At 38.1% G+C, this 15,087-nt stretch overlaps 1 protein-coding gene across 9 annotated transcripts in view; it reads left to right on the plus strand.

The window, feature by feature from the left end:
- ZFAND4 (zinc finger AN1-type containing 4) overlaps nt 1–15,087 on the plus strand; it is a 52,031-nt gene that overhangs the window by 23,497 nt on the left and 13,447 nt on the right. For 5 of the 9 annotated variants that reach the window (XM_003588003.6, XM_005226637.5, XM_024986821.2 and 2 more), the window contains 4 exons: nt 2,089–2,164; nt 3,055–3,122; nt 7,223–7,409; nt 14,034–14,181. In XM_003588003.6, coding sequence (XP_003588051.2) covers nt 2,089–2,164; nt 3,055–3,122; nt 7,223–7,409; nt 14,034–14,181 — 479 coding nt within the window. Of the gene's footprint in view, nt 1–2,088; nt 2,165–3,054; nt 3,123–7,207; nt 7,410–14,033; nt 14,182–15,087 lie in introns of those variants that run through there. The other 4 variants (XM_015461080.3, XM_059882727.1, XM_059882725.1 and 1 more) reach the window with 4 other exon arrangements.

Raw genomic sequence — 15,087 nt, forward strand, 5'->3', positions numbered from 1 at the left:
CAGTACTCTTGCCTGGAAAATCCCATGGACGGAGGATCCTGGAAGTCTGCAATCCATGAGGTTGCTGAGGGTCGGACACGACTGAGCGGCTTCACTTTCACTTTTCACTTTCATGTATTGGAGAAGGAAATGGCAACCCACTCCAGTGTTCTTGCCTGGAGAATCCCAGGGACGGGGGAGCCTGGTGGGCTGCCATTTATGGGGTCTCAGAGTCGGACACGACTGAAGCGACTTAGCAGCAGCAGCAGCAGCAGTGTTCAGACTACAAAAGGCATGTTAATATGCGATTATGGACTATAATCCCATTCAAGGTGGAAGGAATTTTCTAATATATTAATGTTTTATGGTAAATTATATTCTGTGCCCTGTTTCAAGATTATTGACTTTTCTATTTGGAAGAGGTATGAAAGATGCATCTGAATCACTAAATAATCTCACATATAAACAATCATTATTCCATGTGTACATGCTGCTCTGGGAACAGACTTTTAGAATACAAATACTTAAGGCCAAGTAAACTAAATGTTGTATTTTTAAATATAGATATGTTGTATTTTTAAATATAGATATAATTGACATTATATTATTTCAGAGGTATACAGCATAATGATTTGATGTTTGTATATAAAGTTGGCACCTCATACCCTCTGGTTCTGCAGGATTTAATCAACTATGGATTGAAAATATTGGGGAAAAATTACAGAAAATTGCAAAAAGCAAAACTTGAATTTACATCATTAGCAACTATTTACATAGTGTTTATATTGTATTAAGTATTATAAGTAGTCTAGAGATGACTTAAAGTATACAGGAGGATGAGTATAAGGTTATGTACAAATTTTATACATAAGGTACTTAAACATCCAGGGATTTTGGTATTTGTGGGGGACCTGGAACCAGTATCCCTCGGATACCCAGGGGCTGCTGTATTGTAAAATGATCAATGCAGTAAGTCTAGTCGATAGTTAACATCCATCACCATACAGTTACAAAAGTTTGTTTTCTTAATGATGAAAAATTTGAGGACCTACGCTTTTAGCAACTTTTAGATATACAACACACACTTTTTTTTTTTTTCTAATTTTATTTTATTTTTAAACTTTACATAATTGTATTAGTTTTGCCAAATATCAAAATGAATCCGCCACAGGTATACATGTGTTCCCCATCCCGAACCCTCCTCCCTCCTCCCTCCCCATACCATCCCTCTGGGCCGTCCCAGTGCACCAGCCCCAAGCATCCAGCATCGTGCATCGAACCTGGACTGGCATCACTCATTACCAGAGAAATGCAAATCAAAACCACTATGAGGTACCATTTCACACCAGTCAGAATGGCTGCGATCCAGAAGTCTACAAATAATAAATGCTGGAGAGGGTGTGGAGAAAAGGGAACCCTCTTACACTGTTGGTGGGAATGCAAACTAGTACAGCCACTATGGAGAACAGTGTGGAGATTCCTTAAAAAACTGGAAATAGAACTGCCTTATGATCCAGCAACCCCACTGCTGGGCATACACACTGAGAAAACCAGAAGGGAAAGAGACACGTGTACCCCAGTGTTCATCGCAGCACTGTTTATAACAGCCAGGACACGCTTATTAACTGTAGTCTGCATGTTGTGCATCATATCCCCTGACTTCTCTCATTTTCTAACTTGCACTTTACACGTTTAACCCCCTTCACCCATGTTGCTCACCTTCTACTCGTAACACACTTTTCATGCTTAATATAACTAAATGAGGCCGTACTTTGCAATATTGAGAACTGTTCTCTAGGCCTTAGATCTAAACTCTTCAGAGCTGATTTCGAGATATTTTTTTAAACAACTTCCTATTCTTACACTTTGTTTCAAGGCCAGAGAGCTACTGACACATACTGTTCTCACTGTCCTTCTCTAGTGAGTGGATGGAACCGTATCTACTTTTAGCCATGCCTTTTTCCTACAATGCTGTACGTTTTAGCTAAGCAATGTCATTCAGTTTAGAGTTGTGTTTATTATTGTGTATTTAATGAAATAGATTTGTATCATACTCTTCCAAAGCTTCTATTGAAGTTTTAACCAATTTCTTTATAACCTTCCCCTAAGGTATTCCCATCTGTCAGCAGCACTTAATTTGGAATAACATGGAACTTGAAGATGATTATTGCTTGAATTATTACAAGTGAGTGTAATTGCATATCAGATGTTTTATAGATGCTCAGAATTATGACTCCATTTACCTTTGATTTTCTTCTGAATCCTTGAATTATGTCTCGTCTTCTTCTGAATAATTCTTGGCCCTGGATCTCAGTGTAAATTCCATGCTTTAAGATGTGTTGGTTCCATACCCATGCCACCTGGTCCTTGTCCTCTGTTTCACCTTTTCACTATTTATACCAAGCTGTTGACCCCTGCATTTTTAGACTTCCTTCTTATCTTACCTTCTTTGAATATTGACTTACTCCCACCTGGCTTCACTCCTTTTCTTTGGTTTTCGCAAGTGTACTGGGTAAGGGAGTGTTGCTCTTCACGCCTCATTTTTCTTAAGCTCTCCTGATACGACACTAAGCGCCACTCTGTGCATCAGCGATTGCAGGTGTGCTCTCTGACCTTCTGTCTTTCTCCCTTCTCTCACGTAATTCTTCATTCTTTCCTAAAACAAAAAGGTCAGAGGCCATGTGGAATAGCTGGGAGAGCACTGGGCATTGGGAGCTTTGTAGACTGGCAGTTTTTCTATTTTATTAGTTAGATCTGTTATTTCTGACACTTTGGGTCTTAACAGCTTCTTTTCTTCTTAGGGCCTAACATGTGAAATGATGAGGCTAAACCACAGAGGTCCTTTTCATACTTTTTATTCATTTCATATTTAAGTCTTATGAGAACTTCATGTTTTCGTTATTTATGCAAGTAAATAAATTAACATTTTATATTTATGCACATTGCTATATCTTTTAAAAAATCTTTTAGAGTAGGCACTATGCCTGATAAACCAACACATAAGTATGTGTATATTTAACACTGAATGTATTTTGATGTTTGTGGTTTTTTTTTGTGTGTGTTAATTATCCGCAGCATTTCAGACGGTTGTACCTTGAAGCTGGTTTTGGCTATGCGCGGTGGACCTATAAATACTAGTAGAGGTAGGCATATGTTCAAATTACGTATATTAAAGCCATTTGACAGTAGTAATCTTCAAGCCAGATGATGTTATAGCCTCAGGTTTTTTTTTTTTAAACATGATTTACGTACATTTATGGCTTTATACAATAATAGCAAAGATTGTTCTTGTGTCTGTAAGTTCATCAGCATCATCAGGCACTTTTCATTGCATTGGAGCGGGAATGCAGGATCTGCACGGGTACTAAACTCAACTGGCCAAGGGTGGGGGGTCTGTCTGCGTCTGGATGGGATGAACGTGGCCAGGCCGCCAGGCTGTCACCTAGCCTCAGGTTTTATTCAGGTGTTTTTCCCTGCTATTACGTCTTAGAAGAACCACACTTGTTTCTCTGAGCATTTTTTTTTTTATTTTTTAAAAATCTATTTTTATTGAAGTATAGTTGATTTACAGTGGCGTGTTAATTTCAAGTATCTAGCAAAGTGATTCAGTCATACTTATTTATATGTGTGTTTATTTGTATATGTATGTATCTTTTTTAGATTCTTTTCCTTTATAGGTTATTATATTAAGTATACTTCCTTGTGCCATATAATAGGTCCTTCAGCATTGTTTTATAAAGCCTAAATGCACAGAGGCAGGAACTCATGTTCCAGAAAATCTCATGATTCCTCATTCAATCCAGAAAGATTTAAATGTAAACCTCACCAGTATAGGAAAGGACAGTGGGATGGTGTGGTATAAATATTACATTGTTATCCCTGTCTTCAGGTGCAGTTTACTGGTCTTGTTGCTTTTTTCAGTCCACCGAGTCTTCAACTCCTGGGGTAATGATTGTTATAGGAAATTCCAAAGACGCCTCTTAGCCTGGTTTGTGATGCATTTGGATTTTATAGATACTATCTGTTAAAGCCTTTTTTTCAGGACGTGGGTGTCTCTGAGAGTCCGTTCATTGATTCATTCAGGAAGCACATGTTGAGCATCTCCTAGATGTTCAGTGCAGTGTTCTTGGGAGAGAGTGTCCCTGCTTCATTCCAGTGCCCACAGTAGGCGTGAGGAGAATCGATGTCGCTCTAAGCGGCTGTCAGTGCTGCGGGGGCGGCAGCAGCATGACAGTGTCTGTGGGGGTAGGGTCTCGGGGCAGGAGGAGCGCCCTGGGGATGGCGGCCTGAGCAGAGGCTGGATTAGCAGGAAAGCTCCGAGCACGGGAGGAGCTGGGAGCGCTCGCCTGTGTCCCTGACTCAGGTCTGTCACGCGAGTCCCCGCAAAGCAGAGGCGTCCGTCGCTTCCGAGAGCAGTCCTGCTCTGTAGGCCTCGTTTTGGGGAGGGTCTTTGTGTTTGATCCTTTACTAACCAGAAAATTGAATGTTAAGTATTGATTCCACTGATGGCTTAATACTTCTTCCACAAGTCAGATTCCATCTCCATGCTTCCTAATTTTGATTAGAAAATAGGGTTATCACCGTCTTTTTCTTAGCTATTTCAAGAGGATTTTTTGAGATAGGTTACTGTGACTATTGAACTCTTATGGATAAGTTAGAAAAAAACAAAGATAATAATGTGAGAGCTGATTAACTAGACTCGTAATATCAGGGACTTCCAATTAATTGGACTTAAATTGGCCCATGTGACGTCTATACTACCAATTCTGAAAGTAGTACAAAAACCCTAATGCATTTACTGAGCCGCTACGATAGACGCGAATTTAATGACGTGTGAATTCCATTGCGTTATATTTTCGAAGTTTGTTATTTGTGTAGAGGATTGTCTTTAAACATGGATGTTTTATTATTATTTATTATTATTATTATTATTTATTACCTGCTTTTCTTACTAGGACTACAATAATATATATAAGAAAGAGTATGTGCACCACAGGTTCTGAATTTAAAATATGTGTTTTTTTTTTTTTTTTAAGTAAGTGAAAGTTATCACTACCCTTTTGTAGTTGAAGTGTTGTCATACATTTTGCCTACAATTTCCTGTGCCTTGTTTGTAACTGAAAAAGTCAAACCCTAGAACTTGTCTTATTTGATATTTTAGATTAAGTTTTTAATAAGTTTGCCTTTATTGAGTCAGCTTTTAAAATTTAACAGCTTGCTGTTGTCTACCTCCTTTGTTTGTTTGGTTGCTAAGTTGTGTCTGACTCTGCAACTTCATGGACTCTATTTTTCGCCTGCTAGTCTCCTTTCCCCATGAGGTTCTCCAGGAAAAAATACTGGAGTGGGTTACCATTTCCTTCTCCAGTTGTCTGCTTTACATCATTGAAAACTTTGTGAAAAGGAAAAACTACCCAAATCTAGAACTTTTCCATACTGTATATCAGAAACCTTATTTTTAGCTACTGAGTCTTACTTGAAATTCGTGGTTTAGAAAATATCTTTATCATGTGAATGCTAGTAATACTTAGCTTTTAAAATTGTTTTTGAATTAAACATTATCAAAGCAACCTAGAAAAGGACTTCCTTGGCAGTCCAGTGGTTTGGACTCTGCTTCCACAGCAGGGGGCATGATTTTGATCCCTGGTAGGAACTAAGATCCTGCAAGCTGCATGGCACAGCCAGAAAAGGAAAATATTTTCCTTTCTAAAACTCAATTTTATCCTAAACTATATGCATAATATTTTATACTTGATGAAACCTAAGTGATTTTTCTATTCTGGAAAAGGATGTGTGTGTGTAGACATTAAGTGCATACACAGAGTCAGTGCCAACGACTCCTGAAGATGGGCATACTCTTGGTTTAAACAACACTTCCCTGTGGTTTTAGTAATGGCAGTGCATAGCTTTTGTTTCTTGTTAATGTAATGCGGAAAGTGTTGCATAAATACATTTTGTGTCTATGAAAGTCTTATCAAAAACAAGGTAAATCTTACTGTGTTTCTAAAGTTTCTGTGTTTTATTAATAGTGGGGTATTGAATTTAGGATATGGGGACATCATTAATGGTTAATTAGCTTCAGACTTTAATATTCATTATTGTTGTGACTTTCTAAAGGGTAGTTTAGCACTGTGATTCTGTTAATAAATGAGCTACTTGAATGAAAGTTATGGAATTTGGGAAATTGTTGCCTCTTTAAGAAAGAACAGTGTTTGTGCAACTTGACGTGAAAATGTCTTTGGGAATGAGCTCTTTTTGCTGTAGCCATTACTTAGATGCCCCGATCTGGGGTTCAGGGGCTTTTAGAACATTGAGCCTGTGAGCTAGCCACCTCTTGAGGCTTGTTCCCACCACAAGAGCAGGATCTGTGGCTGCCGTGGATGAGAGTGGCTTGAGATGATGGTAGCAATATCATTCAAGCCTGACGACTGCTCTAGATCACTGGAGCCATGTACGCTGACGAGACACACAGATGTACACCAGAACATGTGGGGTCCTGGGCGGATGCTTTCAAGTAGCAGCATATTAATCATTACAGACAGCAATTTTTGTATAATAAGCGGCCCCCTTGTGGTCTTGAGTTACTATGTACCAAAATGGCGCCCCATTCCAGTACTCTTGCCTAGAAAACCCCATGGACAGAGGAGCCTGGAGGCTGCAGTCCATGGGGTCTCAAAGAGTTGGACACGACTGAGTGACCTCACTTCTGCTTTTTTAAAATTACCTGTCTTCACGTCAAGAAAGAACTCTGAGAAGAATCAGCCTTTATATAAAACCAGAAAGGAAAAAGGGATTCACTTCTAATTTCTAAAATATGCCTCCCAGTTGTGTGTGTGTTTTTTTTAAATCTAAAGTAAGTGGAATTTACATTAATTTTTAATTATTGATTGTTGAAACCAATATTTGAACGTATAGGGAGTGAAAGATATGAAGTGAAAGTAGTTATAGATAATTACGTCATAGAATCAGTGAATGTACACTCCAGTGGCCCAGGAAAGCCTCATGCATTTGGTTAAACCCTGTCTTTGTACATAACAACATATTTCTTTTCTCTCATATTAATACAGCATAGTAAATGTTGTACTAACTATAAAAAGACCAAAAACTTATTTGAAGAATATAATATATATGTATTGTATGCACAGGATTGTTGTTCAAATTTGACATGTTATATCCTGATGGTGTACAAAAATGCATTGAACTTGATATAAATTGAAAACTTATCTATCAGTGTTTCCATTTGTAGTTCCTCTGGAAGATCCACTTAAGGACATGGCTGAATACATGGATTCCAGCCGAGATGAGGTCTGGGAGAAGACCTCCTGCAACAAGCAAGTTACACTTCTGGTATACCAAGAAGGAGATCAGTTGAATTTCTTCCGTGTAGTAGACAGGGGAGACGGCACTCTAACACCGTTGTCTGAATCTTTAAGGTAAAGAGGTTTCATTTACATGTCTCACTTAGGAAAGGAGAACGTCATATGATACACCCATAAACCTCAGGTTTACCTTGTGTTGTCAGGATAATCTTACTGTAGTCAAAAGATTGACTAAGTTTTATGCGTTCTCCCCTTCTCCCCATCCCACCTCAGTTGTATAATTCTGAAATTGTCCTTCCTATGATTGATAGGAGTAATTTCTAAAACTGAAGTTTCTTTATGGAGTAGGATTTTTTATAAAAATATTTGTCATTAACACTCGAAGATGCCTACTCGGTTATTGAGTTTTGTTATAATAGTATGATGTTATATCAATATAGCTATGGCATAATATAAAGGATTAAGCCTAAAGTTACTCTTTTTTCCCCCAAAATTTAACTGTTGCTTAAAGGTGGATAAATCTTTACTTCTCTAGTCCTATTTTCCTACTCTGTGAAAGGAGGAGGGGGATTCCTTGGTGGTCCAGTTGTTAGGACTCAGTGTTCTCACTGACAGGGGCCCAGATTCAATCCCTGGTTTGCGAACTAAGATCCCACAAGCTGTGGGGCACAGCCTCAAAAAATGATAAATAAATAAAATAACAAATTATATAATGTATAATCCTTAAAAAAAGGAAGGAGGGTTGTTTTAAAGTCAGAAGGAAACAAAGGTACTTGGGCTAGGCAGTGGAAAAGTTAGTAAATTGGGTAAGGTAAGTTTTAAGTTTCTGTGCACTCTGCCTTACTATGATTTTTTTAACCTTATTTCACTTTAAAACATTCACTAAACATTTAACTGAACTTTTATAGTCTGTTTTTATACTACACACTAAGTTATAAAAATTATATTCCTTCCTTTATGGAACATGAAATCTGCTATAAATTGTATCTATAATATAATTTTGTTATTTGTTGTAAAAAGACATTAAAGTCTCTGGAAAAGCAAATAAGAGGGTCTTCATTTTATCTGAAAGGTGGGGAGTTAGGAATAACCTCTGAGAAAAAGTGACCTTAAAAGAGAAGTAGGACAGGCAGCGAAGGAAAGGTTACAGGAGACTAAGATTTAATCCCACAGCATTAAAGCCTAGCGGCAGTCCCACGTGCACGGAGCTTAACTTGCCATCTGGAGTCAGTCCCGTGGCTGGGGAGTCTAGGCACAGGTTAGCCGGTGCTCTTCTCAGGCCTCTGCAAAGCTGCAGTCAAGGTGTTGGCAAAGGCGCACCCCCACCTGGACATTTCAGTGGGGAAGATAATCTGCTTTCAAGCTCATTCACTTCGTTGGCCTGTTCCTGACAGTCGTATGACTGAGGGCCCTGGTGTTTTTGCTGGCTTTTGGGTAGAGGCTGCCTTCAGTTCTCTTTTGATTAACTCAAAATCAGCTGATTTTGGAGCCTGAGATCTATCTGAAAAATCCCTCTACTTTTGCCATATTCTGTTGAATAGAAGCAAGGCATAGGTCATGCCAGACTCGAGGTTAGGAGAATATACAGGGTGTGAGCACCTAGAATTGGGAATCAGGGAGTTCCTTTAGGATTCTGCCTCGCCTCGGTGTGTTATGTGGAAGAAAGATTATACTTACTCTGTTGGCAGAGAGCAGACATCAGGAATGGCGTTTTTTGTTGACTCTGTGTCAGAATCTGGTTAGCACTGCAAACGTGCCTTAAACATAAAAGTGGAGAAGAGGGAGCAGTGAGGCCGCGGCTTTAACCCAGCGTCTCTCGGTTTAGGCCGTGAGTAGGATTCCTTTATGCCCGTCTTGCCTTTCGCCAGTTTGCGGTTGTCTCGGTTTTCTTCCTCAGGACGTCCTCTTTGGCTCTCCTTTCCTAGAGGAGAGAATCTAAGCTCCACAGCTTGGCGTGGACAGCCTTTTACACCTGTTATCATTTTTATAGCTCCTGTTTACTATGCCATGCTTTTGTACTTCTTTTTCGTTTGCTTGAAACATCACTTACTCCTTTTACTAAGAGTAAACACAAAACTTCTATTTGTGTTTAAGACATTATCCAAATGTTATTATGGATTTCAATTAAAATTATATTATTGTTCCTCTTAATATATTCTTTGTTTCTTTTACTTTTCTCTGTAGTCACTTACCAGAATTGGACAAGGGATAGGGTGGATGAAGAAGCAGAGCAGAAAGTTCTTTTCTTACCCCGAGAGAGGCTTTCTTAACTCTTATAATAGGAGACAGCAACCATTTCTGTAAAGGGCCAGATAGTAACTATTCTAGGGTTTTCAGGCCAAGAGATGAAGTTAAGGATACCATGTAAAAGTACTTATATAACCAGATAAAACAAATTTTCACAAAATTTTTACAGACAAAATTCAAAATATAATAATTGAGTGTGTGTGTATGTAATTCAGGTCTACTAACGAGAAGAATGGAGTTCTCTTTTGTGGGAGTAATAGTTTAGTTAATTGGGGTTGAAAGCGTTACCTGTCAAAATTTGTGGAATCAGTTGTGAAAATTTATTTGTTAATATTGATCTGGAATGAGATTTTATTTATCTTGAAAAATTTGTACTTCCAAATACTGGTAGCAGTCCATGAGCACATGATTTTAATTGAGCACTTTCGTCACTAGGAAGGCATTTATAGAATACTCTTAGAGTATTTTTGGCTGTTTGCCTTTAGTGTGTGACTATGTTGCACTTCCAGTTGAACATAGGTGGAGCTTCTCAATTGCACATTTAAACAGATTTTTGAAATATGCAGGTTTCCTTTAACTTCCATTGACACTGTTGGTTCAGTGGTATGTGACAGACTGAAGTATTACTGCGGAATGCCTTCTGACGAATAACACAGACAGCCGTAGGCTTTGCACGCCTCGCATTTTCGTTAGCTTTGTACATTTGTTCAGCAAGGTTCTCCTGTTCTGTCAGTTGTGGCAGGTCTCACTTGGTGGCTCAGACGGGAAAGAGTCTGCCTGCGGTGCAGAAAACCTGGGGTTCTTTCCCTGGGCTGGGAAGATCCCCTGGAGAAGGGAATGGCAACCCACTCCAGTATTCTTGCCTGAGAAATCCATGGAGAGAGGAGCCTGGCGGGCCACAGTCCATGGGGTCTCAGAGTGGGCCATGACTGAGTGACTCTCACTTTCACAGTTTCACTTCAAGCTATGCTTGGCGATTTAGCAACTTTTTTGAAAATATTCTTACCTGTGCTTATTTCATGCAGACTGTACATTGAGTCTAGTTCTTCAGTCACTTCAAATTTGGTATTGATACCCTGAATAAACAAAGACAACTGAGTAACATTTGGCTTATATTAACTCATCAAAAGCCAAGGAAGAAAGTGACTCATTTGCCTCATCTTTTAACTGACTATTGATGTTGCTTCCATTGTTCTCATCTCTTCTAGAAATTGTTCTTGCCAAAAAAATTGTCTTTAAACAAGTTTATTTTCTCTGGCCACATTTTTTCAACTGCTGTGTTCAACTGCTTAATTCACAATTGGTAAACATTTCCTTATGTGGCTGGTAGACAAGCCACTCCAAAGCTCCTTTCGGCTGCACTCTCATGTTCGTTCTCACACTGTGATGATATATTCCATTTTTTATTTTCTGCTCTTTCTTATTCTTGCTTTCCTGCAAGTTGGGCATGTTGTCATGATTCCTTAATCTGATAATGTCCAAATATGTTGTTTTTCTTTAGCATACCTGTAGTGAGTGTCTTTGTATCATAAAGACAGTACTCTGCTGCTTAATTGATCGCAAAATGATCTTCCCTGGTGGCTCAGTGGTAAAGAATCCAACTGCCAAGCGGGAGACCTGGGTTCAGTCCCTGGGTAGGGAAGACCCCCTGGAGGGTAAAGTGGACCCGCTCCAGTACTCTTGCCTGGGAAGTCGCACGGACAGAGGCGCCTGAAGGGCTATAGTCCGTGGGGTTGCAGAGTCTGGCAGTGCTTTAAAACTGCAACTTTTGAAATTCATTCTTCTCTTTGTTTTGACTTGTTGGGTATGTACTAGTAAAAAATATCATTGTACAGTGATACACATGGCACTCAAAATGCTGTTGAATTATGCCTGTGCCACTGTGATTTATAGCGCTAAGCCACAGAGCAAAGCAACGAGAGAGCCACGTACAATTTCCGTAGTAGCGATCAACTCTGCTATTGTAGTGCAAGAGCAGTATGTGTAACGTGTGATCGAGTGTGACTATATTCCAGTAAAACTTTATTGGACACAAATATGAATTTCACATTTTCACATTATGAAATATTTTGAATTTTTTTCAACTGTTTAAAGTTATAAAGACTATTCTTAGCTCATGGGTCAATAAGAAATAAGTGGTGGACTAAGTTTGATCTTGGTCTCAGTTTGCCAATTCTTGCTCTAAAAAAGAAATAGAATTATTTGATTTGATGCAACATCTAGTATCAGTCATCACTATTAATCTCAAATCTTTCCACCTTACCGCTTTTTTAAGTGGGAAGAAATAAAAGGAAGCATTGCAAAAGTTAATTAAATTCTAACTTATCTGTGAAAGTCGCATGAGGACTTGGCTTCAGGATGAACAGTATTCTTGTTGAAATAAATATTGCATTTGCACATCTCTTATTTTTTAATCATATTATTAGATTAAAAGATTTAGAAAAAGTTAAATATAGCATTCAAGAAAATATTTACAGCATTTAAATATAAAGAAGGATATTCTTGGATTAAGTTGATAAATTAATGTGTTATCCTAGTTACATTTTTCCATTTAGAAAAAACTTGAGATTGGCTTCTCAGTGAATCATGAATCTGTGCGCTGCGAGAGAAAACACAATAAGGTGGTGCTTTAAAAAATCAGGTGAACTTAAAAGTGTTTTTTACCTGCTACAATGCATCCCATGAAGTGTTTCTCACGTGTGTATGTATGTGTATTCACACACACACAGAAACACAGAAACACATTAGTCTCTGTGGGAAAACGGTAAAGGGCCAGCGTTTTATTACAGGAAGACTGAGTCAGAAACCTCTTTCAGCGTTCAATATGGATAAGTTTAAAATGCCATGAGATATAATGAGAAGTAGTTGAAGTTAAAGTATTATAAGATGAGCAAGAATAGAATATCTTGAGTCATTCCTTCCAACTCCAAGGGAGAACTGGCAGAAATCTTCACTCAGCCCTCGTTTTCAGGTGTAGCTGGCCTCCGACGAGAGCCGTCACGCCCCTGAGCTCTGTCTCTTGTTTGGATAAGCATGGCGCAGTAAGGGCTGTTGCTTGGTGCCTGGGGACAGCAGGAAGCAGGGTAAAGCACCGGCTTTGGAGCCAGAGAGAGGAAGGACTTGAGTCTTAGATGCATCGTTTACGCGTTCTGATTTTACTCATGACTGAACAGAATCATCTAACTTCTCTCAGCTGCAGGCTCCTCATTTATAAAATGGGGTGTAATATCATTTCATGTAAATTCTGTGAGGATTAGAAATATTATGTGGAAAGTGCCTGGCGATTAGGCGTTGAGTAGCGAGCAGCAGTGCTAACTTGGTCTTCTGTCATTGTGCCAGTTTTCATTTTATACTAGACGTGTCTTGTATTTAGGTGGAAATGATGGTCACAGACCAGGCAGAGGGACTGAATTGATCGTGGAGGCCCGTTCCCACCGTTACTCCTCCTGACGCCATTGCTGCTGTGTAGTGTAACTGACCCATGGTTTCAAAACGTCACCAGTTTCACATTTGGTTCCCTAAACGTGAATTTTAGGAAGGGACACATCCACTCCCAGCTTCATCTTTGCGTGATGGTAATAGTCCTTCAGAAGTGGTAGGGAATATGCCTTGCTAGGGTTGTCTTAGATTGTTTCCATTTCTTAGCAATCATGTAGAACAGGAATCTTATTAATTCTCATACTGCTTTAGCATGCATACTTTAGTTCTCCTGTAGTACACTGGACACAGTGACTAATATAAAGTCTTGCTATGCTCTATTTAAAATTTCAGTCATTCTTCAAATACACTGAGATTATGTAGCCATTTAAGTTTTCCCCTTATTGAAAAAGTTGAATGAAATTACAATTATTTGTGTTCTAGCAAACATTTATTAAATGTTTAATAAATCTAGCAAACATTTATTAAATATGTGCCAGGCATTGTGCCAGGTGCTAAGACTGGGAAGATGGAAAAAGCCCAGTATTAATACCTGCTTTCAACTTGCTCACATAGAGAGGAGTAAGAGGGAAAGATAGACATATAATAGCGGGGCAGTGTGGTAGTACCCTTATACCATGGCATTATGTAGTCAGAAGGGATTCCAAATAATAAGGTGTGAATAGATGTTATTGTAATTGATCAGTAATTGGAGTGTCTTACATTTGTAATAATTTGTCATGACGTGACCACAGTGTGTCTTTTCATTGTAAAATCTGTGCTATTCTGAGTGGTTCCGTTTCCAAACAAAAGATCTTCGCTTATGGTATATTGACTTTAAAGAAAAGCTCAGTTATACTAGATTTTTGATAAAGTTAAATTATAGTATTTATCCTCATTTATTTTTTCTCATAAGAAATACATTTTTGAAGTACATTTGCCTTGAACTTCCATTGAGAAAATGAACTTATTTTATCATTAGTATCATCTATAGCTTTGTATTGTACTTAAATATGTTTAGTCATTGGGCAGGTATCAGGTGCATTTCAATAGCAATTATCATTTTCTTTGCAGTAGTGGTTCTGTGTATAGTTTGTATGCTGATGAAGATGAGGAAATAGAGCCTTCTCCTTCTGGGCAACAGATAATTGAAAATTCAATAACTATGAATAAGATGAAGCTGCTGAAGGCTAAGATGGAGAACATGAATCTCAGCAAAAAGGTGAAGCTGGGCCAGGTCTTTCTTCAGTTTATCTTTGCAGGGCTCGCAGCATTGAGGTCTGTTGGTAATCGTTGGGAAAAACATTTATATAAAATGTTATTCATCTCAAGTTTCTGACCTCATTGATTGAAATATTAACCGTAAAGAATTAATTTTTTTCAGCCAGCAGTGTATTTAATGTGATAATATTGCACTCAAAATAACTCATGGCTTTAAAAAATTTCATGATTCTAGAACTAAGAAGGATAGTAAAAGAGAGTCTAACCTTAATTTTGCAAGTTACTTTTTAAAATGCTGTTAATATTTACTTATTAGGGATAGGTCTGTCTGGGGTTGGTAAGGAATGTTTAGCTATCCTAGATATTGTCAGTTTTCCAAAATAATTGAATGAATTCTCTCCAGTAGTGAATGCGAGTTACAGTTTTCATGGGTTCTTACCAGTATTTGATATGGTTCTTCTGTTTTATTTTTGTCATTCTCATTGGTGTGTAGTGGCATTACATTATAGTTTTAATTTTCATTTCTCTGATTAATGAAGTTGAGCACCTTTCATATATTTATTGGGTATTTGGATATCCTTTTTTGTAAAATGTGTATTCAGTTTTTTTGCCCATTTAAAAAATTGGATTGTGTTCATTTTGCTTACTGATTTTTTTGGAGATTTTTATATATTCTGTATATTAGTTCTTTGTCATATGTATAGCACTACTCTATAACTTTGCTTTTCACTCTGTTAGTAACTTTTTCTTTATTGAAATGTACTATGTACATAAAATAAAATTCACAAGTCTTTAATATAGCTTGATGAATTTTTACATTTATATACAGTCATGTAGGTACAACTCAAATTAAAATAGGACCTGTTTTTCTCTCCACGTTTTCTTACAGCCTTTCCCAGTCAGTGCC

Source organism: Bos taurus, chromosome 28 (genome assembly GCF_002263795.3).
Source record: "Bos taurus isolate L1 Dominette 01449 registration number 42190680 breed Hereford chromosome 28, ARS-UCD2.0, whole genome shotgun sequence".
Classification (NCBI taxonomy): Eukaryota; Metazoa; Chordata; class Mammalia; order Artiodactyla; family Bovidae; genus Bos; species Bos taurus.